Source organism: Neomonachus schauinslandi, chromosome 5 (assembly GCF_002201575.2).
Source record: "Neomonachus schauinslandi chromosome 5, ASM220157v2, whole genome shotgun sequence".
Classification (NCBI taxonomy): domain Eukaryota; kingdom Metazoa; phylum Chordata; class Mammalia; order Carnivora; family Phocidae; genus Neomonachus; species Neomonachus schauinslandi.
In genome coordinates, this window is record NC_058407.1 from 11,733,364 (window position 1) to 11,753,469 (window position 20,106).

The 20,106-nt window shown below is 51.1% G+C and overlaps 1 protein-coding gene across 1 annotated transcript; it reads left to right on the top strand.

Moving 5' to 3' along the window:
• The first annotated feature begins 2,948 nt into the window (after positions 1-2,948).
• Positions 2,949-16,792, top strand: EIF3D (eukaryotic translation initiation factor 3 subunit D). The gene is made up of 15 exons (XM_021687399.2): positions 2,949-3,194; positions 5,551-5,683; positions 5,988-6,033; positions 7,109-7,245; positions 7,748-7,833; positions 8,414-8,486; positions 9,408-9,520; positions 10,224-10,356; positions 10,873-11,020; positions 11,821-11,951; positions 12,619-12,704; positions 12,785-12,914; positions 15,572-15,714; positions 15,883-16,166; positions 16,643-16,792. Exons 2-15 carry the CDS (start codon positions 5,561-5,563, stop codon positions 16,654-16,656), a joined length of 1,647 nt encoding a protein of 548 aa, XP_021543074.1. The 5' UTR covers positions 2,949-3,194; positions 5,551-5,560; the 3' UTR covers positions 16,657-16,792.
• Positions 16,793-20,106: the final 3,314 nt, after the last annotated feature.

Here is a 20,106-nt window from a genome sequence, read left to right on the forward strand (position 1 = left end):
GAGAATCCTGCCAGTGAGAAGCTGCCATTTCGAAATTTGCAGGCCACAGAACAGAGTGCAGGATTTTATCCCCAGGCTGGAGGTGAGCTGCTAAACTGTTTTGAGGTGGGAGGACGGGAGATCGGGCGCACTCTGATTTAATGTAAAGGAGGGTCATCCCAGCTGCATGTAGACAGGGGGATAGACAGAGAGAGAGGCAGCAGGGGTGTCGGTTGAGGGGAGGAACAAAGGCAAGATCTCCCACCCAAGGCCAGAGACTCACTACTGAGAATGAGACAGGACACTCCAAATCCTTCTCCATCTGGGGAGATGTCTGGGCCAAAATATGGGAAAGATGATTAAACTCTGACACAAGGGAGAGACAGCAGCAGATGGCCTGTGAACCCACAGCAAAAAAAAAAAGAAGAAGAAGAAGAAGAAAAGAAAAAAGACATGATCTAAGCAATTGAGCAAAAATACATCTCCCCTTACATTTTGGAACACGTTACAATTGATATTGATCTTAATTACACTAACGTTAATCGAGAGCTTATTTATGTGCCCAGGGTAATGTGCTAAATTTATTTTCTCATTCAATTCTCTTAAAACCCCTATGCCTTCATTCAACAATTCAATAAATATGTATTACTGGCACTGCTCTAGGTGAGACAGACAAAGCCTCTACTCTTATGGAGTTTATACTCTAGAGGCAGAGACAGAACCTAAACAAGGAAACAGAAAAATATTTCAGAGCATGATGAGAACTATGAAGAATACGAAGCAGGGTAAGGGGGCGAGGAGGGATGCAGGGAGTAGCAGCCTTTTTAGGAATGGTGGTCAGAGATCTCACGGAGGAGATAACTCTTGGAACAGAGGTGCAAATGATGAGACCAAGCCAGCCATGGTTCAATCTGGGAAAGAGTGTTCCATGCAGAAGGCACAGCAAGTGCAGAGGCCCTGCTGAGCTAGATATGAAGTTGATGTACTTGAGGCATAGAAAAAAGATCATGGTAGCTACAGCAGAGTGAGTAGAGAAAGGCAGGATACAGGGGTGCCGGGGTTGTGTAGATGGTTAAGCATCTGACTCTTGATTTCAGCTCAGGTTGTGATCTTGTGGTCGTGAGATCGAGCCCCGTGTGGGGCTCCACACTCAGTGGGGAGTCTGCTTGAGATTCTCTCTCCCTCTACCCCCACCCCTGCTGTGCTCACTCTCTCTCTAAACAAATTTAAAAAAAAAAAAAAAAAAGGCAGGATATAAAGTTGAAAGGTAGTCAGGAACCAGACAGGCCACAGGAAGACATTCATGTTTCACTCTAAGCACGTAATAGGAAGCTGCCAGAAGACTGTGAACAGATTGCTTTGGGTTCCATTGGAAAAGGAACCATAGAGGAGCAAGAGTGGACACTGGGGAGTCCAAGCAAGAGGCTGGATATGGTGGGGGAAAGTGGTAGCATTCAAGGTGTATTTTGGAAAGTTGGGATGCCTGGGTGGCTCAGTTGGTTAAGCGCCTGCCTTCGGCTTGGCTCTCTCTCTGATAAATAAAATCTTTTTTTAAAAAAAAGACATATTTTGAAAGTAGAGCAAAGAACATTGGGTAAATGATTGAATGTGGGAATGTGGTGGGAAAGGGAAAAGGAAGTATCGATGATTAACTACAAGGCTTTGCACCGAGCACCATTAACTGGATGCCATCAGCAAAAATTAGGAAAACTGGGAACATGAGCAGGTTGGGAGAAAATTTATGGAAACAAATGCACCTATTAACATTTTTTTTTCTAAATAAAGATTTTATTTATGAATTTGACAAAGAGAGAGAGCACAAGCAGGGGCAGCTACAGAGGGAGAGTGAGCAGATTCCCCACTGAGCATCAGGGAGCCCACAAGGCTCCATCCCAGGCCCCCGAGATCATGACCTGAGCTGAAGGCAGACGCCTAACCGCTGAAACACCCCCTACCCCCTAGGGTGCCCCCCCCATTAATATTTTCATGTCACAGATGAGTAAGCAGCTTGAGAGATCAAAAAACCTGTCCAAGTTCACACAACTTATAAGTGGAATTACTATTTTCACATGAATTTATTTTTACCCTCATAGTGCTCAATTATTTATCGTCTCCAATTTACAGATAAGGAAACTGAGACCCGGAGATGTGAAGCTTACACAGTTAGCAAGTGGCAGAGCCGAGCAGATATCAGATCTAACAGATTTATTTTCCAATAAAGGAGTCACGCTGGGAGACTGATAAGGAATCCTAGCAGACCAGATAGAAAAGAACCTGAAGTTTGAATAAAAACACATCCTCAGATTCTCTTTCAATGTTTTGAAATCCCCGAATATAATTCCAGGACAAATTCCAGAGGCCAATAGTTGCAGAAAGGACAGCAGCGTTGTCCTTTGCAGCAAAGTGGTTCCTGAGTCGCCACTTCAGAATCACAATCGCTAACACGCAGATTTCCAGCCCTCCAGGTTAGACGTAGCTGAGTAACAGTCAATGGAAGTGAGACCCGGAGTCTCCATTCTACACATTAGCGCTCCAGAAATCTTCGTCGTACGACAAAGCTTGAGAACCGTGTAAATGTGGTTGGAATCCTGGCGGCTACCCCCTACACTAGCGATCGTTGCTACTTAGGATACCTTAGCCCTCTGGGCCTCAGTTTCCGAAACTAAAAGAAGGGGCGGGGAGGGGGGGAGGGATGGTAACCGTAAACTCGGCCCCGGACCGTCAACTGGCCCCCAGCTGTGAGACCCGAGCCACACGATTGGCCAGAGAAGGCGGTCACTCTGCGATACAGAGGGGCCGAAGCTTCCGTGAAGCGCTACGGGACACAGACCATCACCACTCCCCGCCTCCAGCTTCAAATGCACCGCCGCCACGTTTCAAAAATTCGGGACGCCCTCTGGGGGCGTCGCCGGATGCGCCCGTGACGTAACTGTAAACACACCTCCGGCGTTTTGGCTCCTTGGAGACCACGAAGACATCTCGCAAAGATCAGTGACGAATTTCCGGGTGTGCCGTCGCTTTACGACTCGTGCGTTCTGCCGTTGATTCCGGAGGAAGCTAGAGGGCAGTTTACGACAGCGCCGATTGTGTTTACGGCGCCGGCCGGTGCGTGCGCATCTTTCTCTCTTTTTCCCTGTTCCTCGGAGGGCAACCAGGTGCGCGGTCTCCGGCTCGGACCATCTATCGCCATCCGGGCCCGGCAGAGGCCTTTACAGGTGAGTGGAATGTTCCGTAGGGTTCCGTGGATCTCTGGAGCCGGCTTGGGCTGGGCCCGGCCTTCGGAGGCCTCCCGGAAGAGACCTCCCGTACGGCTCCGGCCGTCTCTGCCCCTTCGCTGGGCGGGGCAGGAATCCGCCTTCGAGGACCCCAGGCCCGATACTCTTAGGGCTGCGGGTCACGGCCTTGTGGGTGAGGTCCCCTGGCCTTAGGCTCCGCTTTGCGGCCGCGGGCTGAGCGACTTTGATAGTATCTCTTAACCCCGTTGGGTCTCAGGGACTTCAAAGTGGTCAGAGGCTTCCAGAGTTTCTGTGAAGGAGGTATTGGGGCGTTCCAAACTGAGCAGCGTTCGACCCTGGCCTGAGGAGTTCACAGTCCAGAGGTGTGGAATGGAGGGCTATGGTAGCATAGGTTTGATCTCTGATCTGGAACTCTCTCTTCTCCGGAACTGAGGGCATCCGGTCTGTAGTGGCCGCGATGACCTACACAACACCGTGCCCCGCCAGCCACAGGGCCCCTTCTGAGTGCCCCACCCTGCGCCTGTCGCCGGTACAGCTGTCACTCCGATGCAACTGACAGGCTGTTTCGGCTTCTGGTTCCATTCTGCTCATTCTTACTTTACGTCTGTGGAAGCCAGGGGACGTCCTCCCACCCGCTGGAGAAGTGCATGCCAAGCCTTGGGTCTGTTTCCTTTTTGAACTGTGGCAGAACGACTAGATTTTTTTTTTTTTTTTACACGTTTTGAAATATTGTTACTGGGTTATGAGGTACGGTCTACAACCCCATTTGTTTTCGGGCTGGTGCCGAGCTATAACATAAGGGGAAGAGTGCTGGACTTAAGGCAGACAGCCCTGGAAATCAACTCTCTGTTGAAACAGTGGGCAGATCAACAGCTTAATTGGCCGAGTTGCAAATTTTTAATCTCTAAAATGGGGGTGTGGGGGAGTTAGTGCTGTTAACTTATTCAGCCCAATGTCTGACACGCTGTAAATACTCATTTTAACGAGAGTTGTCTTGAAGCTGCCACTCCTTGTCTCAGTCCTCTTCCTGTAGTATAGCTTAAGTTTAGAGTCGGAGGATGAAGCTCTCGGGTGCGTTCCCTCTTGCTGTCACCCTGGTGTCACTTCTGTAGGAAGCTTGAATCTCTTCCCCGTCATGGGACACTGAGAAGAACTTCCCACGATCACTCTGCTGGTGCGCTTTGATTACTCTTCAGGCTCCAGAAATATTTGTGCAATGAATTTTCCTCTGGGAACTCACCTGAGGATTACGATGAATGATAAGTGCATAGGTTTTTGATAGGAACTGTCAGGCAAAGATCTGCTTGAGCATTTCACAGAATATGGATTCCAGCCAGACTGCTTTGGTTCAGATTTTTTCATTAACTAGTGTTGCAAATTTGAACAATTTCTTAGGTTCTCTGTGCTTCAATTTTCTGATCTGAAAAGTGGGGATGATACTAGAAGCTACCTCAGGATTGTTGGAGACATTCACTGAGTTTATGCAGGGAAAACACCTAAAACCAACACCTGGTACTAATAATATTTACAAACATGTGACATATGGCCACTTTTACGGCCTAATGTTTATGGTAACCTCAGCTTTCTGACAGGTTTGCTTGGCTCTGTGTCCACTTGTTCTGCATAAGGATTTGCATTGATGACAGAAAATCGGAAGAACAAGAAAGAAAAGTTAAACATCAGACTATACTTATGGGCTCCTTTTTTTTTCTCAGCACCCCGTGTATAAATGCATTTTTTGCAAGTCCCAGTTGTAATTGTGTGGCATCCTACAATGGAAGCATTTTCATATGTGTAACTACCAAATCTTGCAATGATCTTGTGCTATGAATTTAAGGGTCTTACTCATTTTACAGATGAAAAGACTGAAACTTGGGGAAGCTACAAATTGTATGCCTTGGTGAAGGTGTTTTTGAGAACTAGAACATGGTTATTACACTTAAGAAAAGGTTTCATTCTATCAAACCTGAGATACCACTGAGTTTAAGAAGCACACTATGTTATGTAGCACTAAGAAAGACGGACTGCCAATTAAGATAAGACAGCCAATCAAGCATAAGGTGCAGCCTCATTTCAAAGATGTTATAGTGAGAAAAGTGGGTGTCACAGAATCAGTGCAATACGGTAAATCAGTTTTGTTAGTGGTCTTCCAAGTTTCAAGTATTCACAATATTATCTACGAGGAAACAGATTTAGTAGGAGCTCAACAGTTGAGTGTTCCATTTTGTGTGTTGCCTTTTGAATTTTATCATTATTATGTCTTATCTCAGTGGAAGGCTGTTTGTACTCGGAGGCCTTTCTTCATGAAGCTACTCACATTATTTGTGTTTTTAAGGTTTTAGAAGATGGCAAAGTTCATGACCCCCGTGATCCAGGACAACCCCTCAGGCTGGGGTCCCTGTGCGGTGCCCGAGCAGTTTCGGGATATGCCCTACCAGCCGTTTAGCAAAGGAGATCGGCTAGGAAAGGTACTTGCCTGTTGGTGAGAGTGAATCTTTTAAACTGTGGCTGCTACCCTCCATTAGTTCATTCCAAGTTTATTCTCTCAAAAACGTAACTCCTGTGTTCCTTATAGGGACACCAGCCGGGGAAGGCTATAACGTCTGGGTACTTCCATTAGTCCTAGGAGAGCTGGGCACTTACAAAGGCCTTGTGAGCCAGTCCTTCTTACATTTTCCCCAGACCGCGTCTTCACTTACGGGGGTTTCTGGGTCAGCAGAAACGTGTCTGACTGACCTGTGTGTTCTCTTTCTCCTCTTGTTGCTCTCACAGGTTGCAGACTGGACGGGTGCCACATACCAAGATAAGAGGTACACGAGTAAGTGTTCAGCTGACTGCCCAGACCAGGGCCTTGGGAGGATTGTTACTTTTTCTAGTAACCTCCAACCAAAAGCATTCTAGAACAGGAACAAAATGATGATGATAATTCATAGTTTTTAGGGGCATAGTCTGAACTGTAGACAGTTTTGTGGTTTTTTTCTTTTTTATGGCCTCAAAACTTAGACTGCTTGTTAAATAGGTTTAGTCTGTTATAGTGGGATTTCTTTCCCTCCCACTTTTAGGGAGCCACGAACCTTTTCATAGATCCGTTGAACTCATTCCCACTTTGCACACTCCAGTACCTGGGATCTACTGAACCTGGGAAGCCAAATCAGTGGACTCCAGATTTACGACCCCAGATTTTAAGATCTTGATAAAGTAAATGGGTTGGGTTTTTTTTTCTGTGCCAGTTGAGATTGTTAGAAGCGACTCCTTGGAATACTAAGTTAAGATTATCTTAGGCTGGACGCCTGGGTGGCTCAGTCAGTCAGGCGTCTGTCTTCAGCTCAGGCCATAATCCCAGGGTCCTGGGATCAGGTCCCACATTGGGCTCCTTGCTCAGTGGGGAGTCTGCTTCTCCCTCTGCCTGCCACTCCCCCTGCTTGGGCTCGCTCTCTCGCTCTGACAAATAAATAAAATCTTAAAAAAAAATCTGAGGCTGAGGCCAGCAGTAAAGTATATCATAACCCATTAGACATGTCTGCCTTGGGTACCAGATGATTACGCATTTGCATAATGCGTGTCCCGTGTTTGCCCTTTCTGGGAGAGTAAATCTTAACTCCTATTCTTACAGAATAAGGCAGGGTGTGAAATGGGCTTGAGGTCCTCAGACTCAAGATGTCTTGACTTAGAAAGTTCTTTAGATCAGAGCCATTTGAACTTGAATGTGCACATGAATCATCTGGGGATTTTCTTAAAATGCTGATTCTGATTTAAGGGGTCTGGGATGAGTCCGTCAGCGTGTACTTCTGCTAAGGGTCCAGAGAACACCCTTTAAATAGCAGGGCTTTAGACCAGCACGTGTGTAAAGTCTGTAGGTAGTAGCTGTTACACCCCACTGCCTTTGCCTGCAGATAAGTACTCCTCTCAGTTCGGAGGTGGAAGTCAGTATGCTTATTTCCACGAGGAGGACGAAACTAGTTTCCAGCTGGTGGACACAGCGCGCACACAGAAGACTGCCTACCAGCGGAATCGGATGCGATTCGCACAGGTAGGCCAAGAGCCAGCAATCTGACCATCTTGGGGCCGTTACCATTGGCTGCCACTTGCTAAAAATGCTACCTTGTGTGTACTGAAGAAAGTTCATTTTCATAGGTCTTCCAGTGACTTCCAAGTAGCTGACTAGTGAAACATTTTGCTAAAGTAAACTTTACTGGGTCCAGAGATGCCTTTAAATAGTTTAGGTTTTTGTGGTAGGCTAGGACATCATGTCTCTGTGCCAAGTGGGGGTGTTTGTGTCAGGTAAAAAGGTGCCTATTGGCTCATTTAATTGCTGTGTGCAGGCTTTATTAAGTAGATGGTCCAGTCAGCCTGCACCTTACTACATAAAGAGGCAAACTGCACCTCTAATAAGAGCCCGTAAACCTGCTTCAATAAAAAAGTGTGTGAACGTATGTCTACGCGAATTCCAAGTAAAGACCTCCCATTAAGCTCTGCCTGTTGTCCGTCAGATCCCCAGGATTTTAACACGGGTGTTTTTTCTTAATTCTCAGCGGAACCTCCGTAGAGACAAAGATCGACGGAACATGTTGCAATTCAACCTGCAGACCCTGCCTAAGAGTGCCAAGCAGAAAGAGAGGTGAGGTCTCCTGTCTTCCTGGAACGAGTTACTCTTCCAGGACTGAGCGTACTCTGAAATCACTGGGCCAGAGCAGGGGGACGGTTGTCTTCCCCAGCATTACAAACAAAAACGAAAACCTTCCAGATGCCAGTGAAGCCACTGTTTGAGCCTGCCCTCATTCTCTGAGGGCCACCACTGGCAGATTGCAAGGTACTTGGCAGTGGCCGTGCACTGGCAGGAAACAAGGGCAGATAAGAAGAGCCCTGGGGCTTCCCTTGGCTTGGTTCTGCCGGGGCCTCCTTCCCACGGGGCCCTGGGGGCTGCGTCGGGCAGCAGCCGCCCTGCCCAGGCTGGGGCTGCCACTGGCCTCTGGAGGGGGAGTGAAACCCACCTGGTCGGTGTTGGGGGGCATTGTGCCTCTTGAAGCACCTGAATGTGCACTCTTGGTCTGCTCTTTTTCACAAAGCCCCTGGTTTCTTAGTTCTGAGAAGTCAGTGGTGATGTTGCGGTTTAACAGAAGAGGATGGCAGCTTCCGCCTTTCGAAAAGCCACGGACTTAAGGATCTGCGCCAAAAGCACAATCTTCTTGTCTTTCTAGAGAGCGCATACGACTGCAGAAAAAGTTTCAGAAACAATTCGGAGTGAGGCAGAAGTGGGACCAAAAGTCACAGGTAGTGTATCCATGCCAGAGTTCTTTCTAGAAATTCAGTGTTGCTTGTTTATTTGGTTTTATAAGCGCTTTATTGAAATAAAATTCACAAATTATACAACACACCTATTTAAAGTGTACAGTTCAGTGGTTCTTGGTACATTCACGGATACGGGCCTGCGTTCCAGAACATTCTCCTCCTTCTGAAAAGAACCCCATGCCCTTCAGCAGTCAGCCCTTGTTCTCTCTCCCCAGTTGACTACTACCAGTCTCTTCTGTCTCTGGATTTGCCTCTTATAGACGTTTCATATAAGCGGACTCCTACAACATGTGGGCTTTTGTGTCTGGCTCCTTTCACTGAGCATGTTTTCACGGCTCATCCGCCTTGTGTGCGTCAGTACCTCCTTATTGCCGAATCTGTTGTATGGATATACCAGATTTTGTTACCCGTTCACTGGGACATGGACGTCTGGGTGGTTTCCACTTGCTGTTGTTAGGAAAAATGCTGCCGACAACGTTCGTGTGCAGGTGCTTGTGGGGACGCTGTGAGAACGGAAGATGCGTGTAAGCAGGAGACAGGCTCGGGTGGCAGCAGTTAGGTTTTGCTGGATGTGATGCTTGCTGTGCTAACATCCTGTGAGAAATAAAAGAAGCTGCTAGAGCTCCTTTATAAAATACATACGTATGAAAGAGCTGGTGTGCCCTGGGTGCCGACATCACCTAGGAGTAAAATTCCTGGTTGTTTTTGATCTCTTGACTCCTTCAGTCCTCTTCTAGATTGTAAATTCCAAAGAGTCAGGGATGCTTATTATAAAGCAGCCAGCGCGTGGTAGATGTTCCAGAGAGATTTATTGACTAAAAGCTCTTCACACTGTTAATCTGCCTTCTGCTTAGGTTACGTGCTGGCTCTAATTCTTTTCCCTCCACTGGTTTTGCACTGCAGAAACCCCGAGACTCTTCGGTGGAGGTCCGTAGTGACTGGGAGGTGAAAGAGGAGATGGACTTTCCTCAGTTGATGAAGATGCGCTACTTGGAAGTATCAGAGCCCCAGGACATGTAAGTGGCATCTTTGGCTACCTTCCGGCACGCGCTCATGTCTGGACGAGGAGGGTGTGTAGCTCTTTCGGCAGAAAGACAGTAGTTCATCAGAAGCAAAGCTTTTTCTGACGTTACCAAGAGCTGTTTACCCCAAGTAGTAGATGAAGTAAGTCAGTGGGGGCCAGAGTGCCAGGCCAGAAATCTTCGTACCTGGATGCCTCTGTAACTACCCGTGTCCCTCTCTTGGCCTCAGTCTCCCTGTCATTAAAATGGGGAGTTTGAGTCAATTGGTTGTGTTCACGCTTAGTGACAGGGACCTGATTGCTTGTCTTTCTTGTTCACGTCAGGGAAACCATCTCTTCTTTTATATATCGGATTTCTAGATAAGACTTTAGAGTCCATGGGTGTTTTTTTTTCTTTCTTTCTTTTTTTTTTTTTTTTTTTTTAAAATTTATTTATTAGGGAGAAAGAAAGCACATAAGTGGGGCGGGGGGTGGGCAGAAGGAGAGGGAGAGAATCTCAAGTAGACTCTGACTCCCTGCTAAAGGCAGAGCCTGATGCGGGGCCTGATCTCACCACCCTGAGAGCATGACCTGAGCTGAAATCAGGAGTCAGATGCTCAACCGACTGAGCCCCCCAGGTGCCCCTCCATGGCTTTTTTTTTTTTAAAAAAAACTGACCTTCCCATTTCCTTTGCGTGTCTTCCCCGCTATCCCCGCAGAGAGTGTTGTGGGGCCCTGGAGTACTATGATAAAGCTTTCGACCGCATCACCACGAGGAGTGAGAAGCCGCTGCGGAGCATCAAGCGCATCTTCCACACGGTCACCACCACAGACGACCCTGTGATCCGAAAGGTGGGCCCCCGTGACGAGTGCTGCCGGCTTCTATGGCCGAGGCCGCAGAAGGAACAGCACGCGGGCATACACGTGAATCATGTGGACCTCAGAAGCCCCTTTTTAGATAAGATGCTCCCGAACAGGTCAGGATTAGATGGGAATATGAGCACCTGACTGGCTCCACCGTAATGCTGGTGTTGCGCCGAGCTGGACTCGAGTCCCAGCTCCGCCGTGCTTCCTGGCACCACCTAACGAGGCCTTCTTTCCTCCTCTGTGCAGTGGGTCCAATGTGCTTACCACAGCCACTGGGGTGAGGACGAGAGTGTCGCGAGGTGCCATCCCGGAATGTAGCGAGTGGTCGGAGAGCTGCCGGCCCTCGTGTGCCAGGGTGTGCCGGCAGAAGCCTGCGGACTCACCCTCAGACAGCCAGAGGCACACGTCCAGGACGCCGTGAGAGCTCCCTGCGGAGCCCTCCGTGCAGATGGGCAGTTAGAGCTAAGCGTATCCTCCCGTCTTTCTGTGTCCTCTCTGCAGCTGGCAAAAACTCAGGGGAACGTGTTTGCCACTGATGCCATCCTGGCCACGCTGATGAGCTGCACCCGCTCCGTGTATTCCTGGGACATCGTTGTGCAGAGAGTCGGGTCCAAGCTCTTCTTTGACAAGAGGGACAACTCTGACTTTGGTAAGAAGCCTGTCTGGGAGCAGCACCAAGGTGTTGGGTGTTGTGTTGGTTCGGAGCGAGTCCCTGGTTCTTGAGAATGGGCAGGAAACGGTCTGTCTCGCCCGCAGTCGTTGACAGCAGCGGCTGCACCCTCCCAGCCTGCTCAGGGACCTGGAGAAGGGAAGGCCTATTGCTGCAGGACCTCCTCAAGGCGCCGGCTTCCTGAGTCCTCCTGGGGCCCCAGTACTGTGCTTCCAAATGTTACTCCTTTGGATGGCACTTTGCTGACTTCTGCCAATGCTCCATACCACCTTTGACGTTTACTTCGTATTTTTCATTAACACCTTATTTTCTTTACTAAAGTGTAATTATAAAGGGAAAATACGTTTGCACGTGTTTGATACACACAAACGTGTATACACACGCCATCAAGGGAAACCAGGTCTCCAAAGCATAATAGCAGTGAGACCGAATGGTATAATCCCATACCTGAGGCTTAGGGCCTTCTGTTTGTTGAAACGCTAACAAAATCAGACATTCTCTTGAGGAATCCAAAAAAAGATTGAAAGGGGATCAGTTTCTTAATTTAACATTAGAGATGTTAAATTAACTTCTTGATGTGCTTGAATTTAACATTAGAGGGGATCTGAAGTTACCCAACTGCGCTCCCCGCTTCCTCCCCTCTGCGCCCCACACTTGGGAGAGCTGGCTTGGCAGACGGTGGTTCTTTGAAGGATGGGCCCGCGCCCCTCCCTGCAGTGCCAGGCACACTGTCGATGGCTCGGAGTCGTGGGCGGGTGACCATGCTGCCGCTTTTGCAGACCTCCTGACGGTGAGTGAGACCGCCAATGAGCCCCCTCAAGATGAAGGCAATTCCTTCAATTCGCCCCGCAACTTGGCCATGGAAGCGACCTACATCAACCACAACTTTTCCCAGCAGTGCTTGAGAATGGTGAGGCGGTGAGAGCCTCTGGGCACCAGTTTCTGTTTGTCAACCTCTGTTTATGGAACATCTGCTCTCTGGTAGGCTCTGGGGTTGTGGGACTAAGCAGGGCTGTCAGAGAGGAGCTCCACGCTGGGGCTTTGAGGTCAGGCTGCCTGACTGAACCCTAGAGCCACCCCTTCAGAGCTCTGTGGTGTGCGGTACGTTTCTTCTCCGTGAGGTTAGAGTACTAAGAACACTTGTCTCGGCCAGACAGGTTGTAGGGATTCCTTCAACTCTTTGATAGGTACGGTGTTTGATACAAATAATACTGTTCAGGTGCTGGAGATCTAGCAGTGAGCAAAGTTCCTGCTCCTAGGAGGCTTCATTCTAATGGAGGAAAGACAGTAAACTCAATAAACCTATGTTGTAACAAGTGGTGGCACGTGCTCTAGAAAAATGAAACCGGGAGGGGGGCGTGGCTGTTAATTCAGACACATGAAGCACACCGGCGGCACATGCAAGCACTCGGGATCTGTCGGGGTTCGTGCTCGAGGTCGGGAAGGGTAAAGAGCCTTCCCCCACCCCAGGGGCTAGAGGGAGCCGGCCAGGGCTGTAACTAAGCCGAACGCAGGGTCTGGCCGATGGGCTCGGCCGAAAGTGCTCTCTGTCTCATGACGCCTCTGTCTGTTGGCAGGGGAAGGAAAGATACAACTTCCCCAACCCAAACCCGTTTGTGGAGGACGACATGGACAAGAACGAAGTCGCCTCTGTCGCCTACCGGTATGTCAGCCTCCTGGATGGGGCGGCCTCCCTGAAAGCCAGGGTCTCCGGTGACCGAACAAGCTCCGTGTTCACTGCAGGTACCGCAGGTGGAAGCTTGGAGACGACATTGACCTTATTGTCCGTTGTGAGCACGATGGCGTCATGACCGGAGCCAACGGGGAAGTGTCCTTCATCAACATCAAAACGCTCAACGAGTGGGATTCCAGGGTGAGGCATCCTTGGTCGCCCTGTCCGTGGTTCCTGTGGGCCATGTTGTCCCTGGCCAGCCTTGGTGAGCCTCGGTCTCAGTCCCCATGCATCATTTACACGGCTACCAAGATTTTATTTATTTATATATTTTTTTGTCTTCTGAGTTTCTCCTCCCCTTGGTTCTTCATTGAGAAAGAGATCGTGTGTGTGTAGAACGTGCTTAAGGCCTAAGAACTTTAACTACCTTCTCACAGGACTTTCTCCCTCTCTGTTCCCCTCTGCCCTCCCGTGGGCTTCTGCTCTCTGCCGGCGTCTGGTTTTGATCTCTCATCATCTCGGTTGGCAGGTGTCCTGTAAGCCCCAGAGCTCTTTTTTTGATCTGTTCTTTCACTTAGAGCAGCCACTACCTTCTTTCCAACCTTCTGATTTCTTCTTCCAACTCCTTCCCTTCTTGAACTCCGAGATTCTCAGATCAGCGAAGATTTGGCTCTTCAGGAGGCCTCTTGAAAGAAATGGGCTTCCTTCATCTTTCCTCTGCTTCCCTCTCATGCTGATGCTCCATGCGTGTTAGGCTGCTCCCCTCTCTGAAGCTGCCCCGGGCTTCTGTGCCTGACTCGGCTGCGGGGGGCAGTGCTCCCGGGCGCCGCTGCAGCGAATAAAGGGTCCTCTGTGGGAAGGACAGCTCAGGCGCCCAGTGAACGGGGTCTAATGAGATGGAGTCTGGGGGCCGTTCTGCTCTGCCTTCGTTAGAGCCTTGGGGAGAGCATTTACCGCTGCGGGTTCCCACTCCCCAGGCGTCCTTAGCCTCTGTCGCCTGATGAAGGAGTACACCAGAAGCCTTGCTGCAACCTCAGGTCTGGGGCCAGTGGCTCTTCTCAGACTTCCCACTGGGCCTCCCGTGGCCGCGGTGTGGCTCTGCGCTCTGTGCTGCTACCTGACTCTGGTCTCGCACGTTTCTCTTCACTCCCTTCACTTCTGTTCTCTGCTGGCTCCCCTCCTTTTTGAGCTCCAGTGGAGCCTTCTTTCAAGTCAGTCCCCTACACGGCTTTTTTTTACCACAGTTACTTGTGTATTCATTTTCTTTTGCTCCGTAACAAATTAAAGGCTTAAAATGAGTGTGAAGGTTCTGGAAGAAACTTCCAGGCTCATTCTAGTTAGTAGAATTTCAGAGTTCCTTGCCATCGTGGGGCTGAGCGCCCCCGTTCTCATGCCAGCTGTCAGCTGGGGCTTCTCGGCTTCTTGAGGTCCCCCACATCTCTTGCCCGAGGGTCCCTTCCATCTTCAAATCAGCAACGGCACAGCAGATTCTTCTCGTGCTTCCAGTCTCTGACTTCTCTCTGTCTGGTTTACACCCAGATGTAAGAGACTCATGTTTAGGTAAGGCCCACCCAGGTGGTTTCCCTGTCTTGAGGGACCTTAATTACATGTGCAGAATGCTTTTCACGTAGAAGGTGCGAAACCATGGGTGTGGCTTCCTCACCGGCAGGGGTTCCACCCACACGAGGGTAGGAGCCTTCGGGGGTCATCTTAGCATTGTGCTTACCGCAGGCCTCAACCTTGAACTCTTAACAGTGATTCCTCAGAGCTGCTTGGACTCCCATCCCATTGTTTTTCTGCTGAATTCCCTCTTCCCTCCTGTGCGTCAGCTGTCTCTCTCCTCCCTTAGGCTCACCCTGAAACACCTCCTCTCTCTCACCCCAGCCTGCCCCCTCTCCCGTGTCCCCCCCTCCATACTCTTCTGTTGTGCAGGCGGGTGTGGGCCATCTTCTCCCTCGGTTCTGCTGTCATCACCCCAGTGGAGGACGCTGCTGATCACGCCTGTTACTGTGCATTTACTGGTCCCCTAACTGACCTCCTCAGCACCGTCCTCCACCCTACCCTCCCCTCGCTTAGTCTGTGCCAGCTAACTGTCCAGCACACTGCTCCCATCGTGCAGCACAGCTGTGTGGAGAGGTTCTTGGAGCGCCACGGCAAACTCGCAAGAGTGGTTTTGAGGGAATCATATCTGTTGAAACACTACCCCTGAATGGTTTGGGCCTAACCACTTAAGGAACTCTGTTGGGTTTTTTTGGCCTCTGGTTGCCATGAACCAAGACAATCTGAGACTCTGCCATGTCACCTTCAACCAGTCACTTCACTCTGGGTCCCAAGTTCCCCCGTCCACGCACGAGGTGGTGGGAGAAGACGATCTCTTTGTTTGCACGTGTATATATGCAAGGTCAGGCCCTGGCCTCCCCTCTGCAGCCTCCACCCCCACCCAGGGCTGACCCGGCCTGCGGCCTGTCTTTCCCTCTGCCTCTCCCAGCACGCCACCTCCAGCCTCCATCAGTGCCCTCCCCTGGGTGAGCCATTGCATTGCCTCCAGGGAGCCCTCCCTTCCCACACAGCACACAGTCAGCACTTGCCCCTGCCATTATTCATATGGCACTTGTGTCACTGGGCACGCGTCGGTCCTGGTCTAGACCAGAGGAGTTACAGTTGGCTGGGTGCCCACTGTGCGCGGAGGGGCCGTGTCTTTGCCGCCTTCGTGGTGACAGCCTTGCCTGTGATTTACCTACGGACTCCGCATCTTCCGAAGCAAGCCCACAAAGGAGTGCCCTCTCTGCTGGAGGAGGTCCCAGGCCTCAGGCAGTAGGGGCCCCCATTCACTCCTGGGCCGGGCTTGCCTCCCGCAGCACTGCAATGGCGTCGACTGGCGTCAGAAGCTGGACTCTCAGCGAGGGGCTGTCATTGCCACCGAGCTGAAGAACAACAGCTACAAGTTGGCCCGATGGACGTGCTGCGCTTTGCTGGCCGGATCAGAGTATCTCAAGCTTGGGTGAGATTCGGGTCCGGGGGTCCTGAATTCATCTGCTGCAAGGAGGGGTCTGCGGGCTGGGCTCGCCTCTCCCCTTTCCCTTGGGAAGAACTGCTCCTGGTCCCAGGTGTTGCTGTGCCTCTGTGCGGGCCCGCCCCCACCACAAATGCCCCGTCTCCCCCCTGCTAGTTATGTGTCCCGGTACCACGTGAAAGATTCCTCGCGCCACGTCATCCTGGGCACCCAGCAGTTCAAGCCCAATGAGTTTGCCAGCCAGATCAACCTGAGCGTGGAGAACGCCTGGGGCATCCTGCGCTGCGTCATCGACATCTGCATGAAGCTGGAGGAGGGCAAGTACCTCATCCTCAAGGACCCCAACAAGCAGGTCATCCGCGTCTACAGCCTGCCTGACGGCACGTTCAGCTCCGATGAGGACGATGAGGATGAAGAGGAGGAGGAGGAGGAGGAGGAAGGTGTGTAGCAGGCCTCTTTCTGAAGTCTAGACTTAGCTGAAGCTAGCTAGGGACCGAGCTCTATAGCCACCCTTCTCTCTGGAGCCCTGATGTGGAACTTCCTGAGAGTTCTCTGAGACTATACTTCGGAGCAGCTTTCACTCTGGAGCCAGGCGCTGCTTCAAGCACCTTGAAATCATATGAGGGGCCCGGAGGGGAGAGGGACCTTTTAGAGGCTAGGGTGAGGAAAAAGCATTGAGGGAAAGGCAATGGAATCGTTAGCCCATGGTCTGAAGGAGCAAAGATGCTTTGGGCTAGTTACATGGGCCCCAGGCTGCCTCTTTGCTGCTTCATTCACCACCAGCTGGTGTGACTGAAGGGAATTCCTTAGCCCCATGATGATCCGAAAGGCTTACCTTCCGAGTGGAGCTGGTGAAAATCACAAGCACTTCACCAGTGTGACATGGCTCCTTTTTCTAACGTTTTGTGTCTTTCAGAGGAAGAAACTTAAACCAGACGGTGATGTGAAGCTGGAGTTTGTGATTCCACTGAGCCTAGAAGGGCTTTGGATGCTCAGTGGACTGCTGGCCTGATTCTTGCTGTCTGAAGTTTGACGGTGGAATAAACTATAACTATTTAGTCTCTTACCTTCGTCATGTGCTTACGTTGATCGGCAGCCCCTCTTCCTTCCCCCAGTAGCTCTTGGGCGAGGGAGGGTGAGATACAGCCGTGTTCTATCTGGAGTTCAGAATCAGGCCTCCTTTATTTGTTCTTGAGCATTACTCATTTTACACTCCTGTTAGAGGGTGAATGTCCTAGATGTTTTTGTTCTTGGAACTGCGTGACATGATCCTTTGCTGGGGATGGCTGCAGGTTGTGAGGCACATTGTGGAGGTCCCCACAAGAGGTCCGTTTCCACTGGCAGGGGTGCCTGCTGGCTGTGTGCCAGACCCAGCTGCTGCCCTCAGAGACACAAATCGCTAGTAAAAGGGAAAGCAGGGCACGGTCTTTTAAGGTTGAGGTGGGTATGCTTCGTGTGAAGGAGACTGCCCCAGAAGATTCTGATGGATGTTCCACTTGGTGGTGATCGCTGTTTTGTAAATTGTTTTCAAGCTTGGTTTGGGCTGGGGACCGAGTCCCAAGCCAGCATCCTCAAAGCAGCGTGTCGTAAGTCAGCTACAGAACGCTCAGCATGTATAAACTTGTTACAAGTGGGTAGTGTTCTATTCTGGATGGTTTGAAGTAATTACCCCGCCAGGTATTATACTAAGCTTTCCATAAATACCTCATCTGAGCCTGACCCAGAACTGGAATGCTGGTCAAAGTGGTGTCATTGTACTGATGAGGAAACAGGCTCAGCTCATTTTGAGTAACATTCCTGAAGTTACTATTTTAATCAAAATAATTGAGCCTCAGGGGCGCCTGAGTGGCTCAGTCAGTTAAGCATCTGCCTTTGGCTTAGGTCATGATGTCAGGGTCCTAGGACTGAGCCCCATTATCAGGCTCCCCGCTCAGTGGGAAGTCTGCTTGTCCCTCTGCTTCTGCCCTTCCCCCTGCTCGTGCTCGCTCTCTCAAATAAATAAAACTTTAAAAAATAATAATGAGCCTCAGAAAGCAAACGAACACTGGTTTTCCTAAAGTTAGCTAGGGCATGCAACATGCCTCTTGGGGAGTCTTCAAGATAGGTAGATTATTAAAAAGCATACGTTGAAGTACAGTGACAAGTGCCATGGGGTTTCAGAGTTGGGCCTGGGCCTCACCAAACTGCCTCTTGCAGACCCATGGTGCAGTCCAGCAGGATTATATGGGATGAATGGGCAGGTGGAAGTCAGCTTCAGCCTTGGGCCCTAAAAAGTTTGCACCAGCTTCCACTTGCTTCGTTTATTTTATCTGCTACTTTACCCGTCCTGCTTAGGGCCATCAAGCTAATGGCTTCAGTCCTGACTCAAACCTTCCACCGCATCCCTCTGCCTGTCAGCCCACTGTCAAGGCCCTGCCACACTTTATCAGTCCTGACTTTACTCACCAAATAAGACCAATAACTAATTCAGGTACTTAATTATTTGCCAGCACTCATTCTCACATCTTCACAACTGAGAAGTAGACCTTTTTATTTTTGGTAAGGTACTTTGCATAGCCTGTCTGGTTTCACAGTTTATTCAACAAATGCTTCCTGATGGCTTGCTGTATGCCAGATCTTGGAGGAAGCCCTGAGGTCACCAGAGTTATCATTTCTGCTCTATGGACCTTTTCTCTGATGCAGATACAGGCTATAAATAGGTAAGTGGCACTCCTTAGTGGATACTTTGTTTGAGAGGTCAGGGAAGACTTCTCTAGAGAGGTCCCAGGGACAATTTTTAATAAAAAGAAGCTCCAGCCATGCAAAGTTAGACCATCGAGTTCTTTCCACACCAGGCATGGCTGCCTTCCATGAGAACCCTCAGCCCCATCTCACTGGACTTCTTAATGCCCCTTGAAGTTTCCTGTACCTCTCTCAAAATGGCATACATTCTGCCCCTGTAAATCTAAAGCAGGGTCCACATTCCACCTGTGCAAAGCCAGCCTCGATCATCCAGTTCACCTGAACCGTGGCTCAGGATCATCTTCCTGCCATTCACGTTCCCTCTGCTGCAGCCAAACCAGTTGCTGGGCATGAGCAGCAGGTTTGTGTCTACACTGGCCTATCATGGGCCACTTTGTTTACAACATTACCAAGAATGCAAAATATGACGAATAAACTTTTTGGAAAGAGCTCATAATTTGGCATAAGCGGGGCAGGGGATTAATTCCAGGTTCCACTTAACCGTTTGGTCTCAGGCAAATCACTGCTAAACCTCCATTTGGCCAGTGACGACAGAATGCGGGGAAGAGAATCGCCTACTTCTCCCGGTTGGTGAGACAGCCAGCCAGTCATGCATGTTACTTAGGAAACAACAGACTGCATCACTGTAGCAAACACCTGTTAGCTGCTTTTTTTTGTCCTGACGTCGACCTGGTTTCCAGTCCCCCAAAACTGGGTAGCCAACGAGCGTCTGGCTACGTTCATGGTGGAGTGTAAGACCAAAGTCATCTGCTCCCGTGCCTCCCCTGCACGTGGAGAGGCAGAGCTTTAACATAAGAGCCCTGCGCCCCAGCGCTACCCGATCCCCAGCGGCGCCTGCCCCTCCGGCCCCCGGGCAGCACGTGCGTGCCTGTCCCGCGCCGCCAGGAGCCCGCGGCCGCCCCGCCCCTCCCGGCGTGCCGCGCGCCGCGCACGTGACCCCGCCCCCTGCCATTGGCCGGGAGGGAGGGGCGGGGCCGCCGCGGCGCTGGCGGGCCGAACGCGGCCGCAGTCGACTGCGGGCTGTCTCCGGCGCGGCTGGGAGGCCCGCGCTCCGTGCCGAGAGGCAGGCGCTGCAGGCGTGGGCACCGCGCACGCGCGGAGAGCGGCCCCCGGAGAGCGCGCGCCGGCAGGAGTGTGGCCTTGCGTCGCGTGGCGGCAGGTGTGCTGGGCCATCCCTGTCACGTGATCGAGGAGCCCGGCGCGCCGGGCACCTGGCGGGGGCGTGGCCCGGAGGCCACACCTCCTTCGGTCTCGAGGGCGGGGCGGGGCCTAAGAGACCGGCCCCTCGAGGGTCTAAGCTGGGGAGGGCTCGGGAAGGGTGTTGGGCACCCCTTAAATTAGGGGAAGAGTGGGGGAACACCCACCCTCGTACCACCATGGCAGTAAGAACGGGGGTGGCGCTCCTGGGAACCGAGGCCCTGGAGGAGATGGAGGCGTTCGGATTTCCTGGGGGGAGCCCCAGATCCGGGCTTGAAAGGTTGGGGGCAGGCAGATGAGCTCAGAGGACCTTGGGTTCCGGTCCCGGCTCGACCTCAGATTGCGGTGAGCGGCCAGGCGAGCCCCTGCCCCTCTCCCATCTCCCCGGGCCTCGAGGGGCCATCCGGGGTGCGAGGCCTCACATCCGTGGTCTGCCGCAGG

Bases quoted from the DNA above. Each gene is read 5' to 3' on its own strand.
- EIF3D (XM_021687399.2), top strand. From the start codon at position 5,561: ATGGCAAAGTTCATGACCCCCGTGATCCAGGACAACCCCTCAGGCTGG. The intron at 5,684-5,987 runs GTACTTGCCTGT...TTGCTCTCACAG, and splicing joins AAGGAGATCGGCTAGGAAAG to GTTGCAGACTGGACGGGTGC. The intron at 15,715-15,882 runs GTGAGATTCGGG...CCCCCCTGCTAG, and splicing joins TCAGAGTATCTCAAGCTTGG to TTATGTGTCCCGGTACCACG.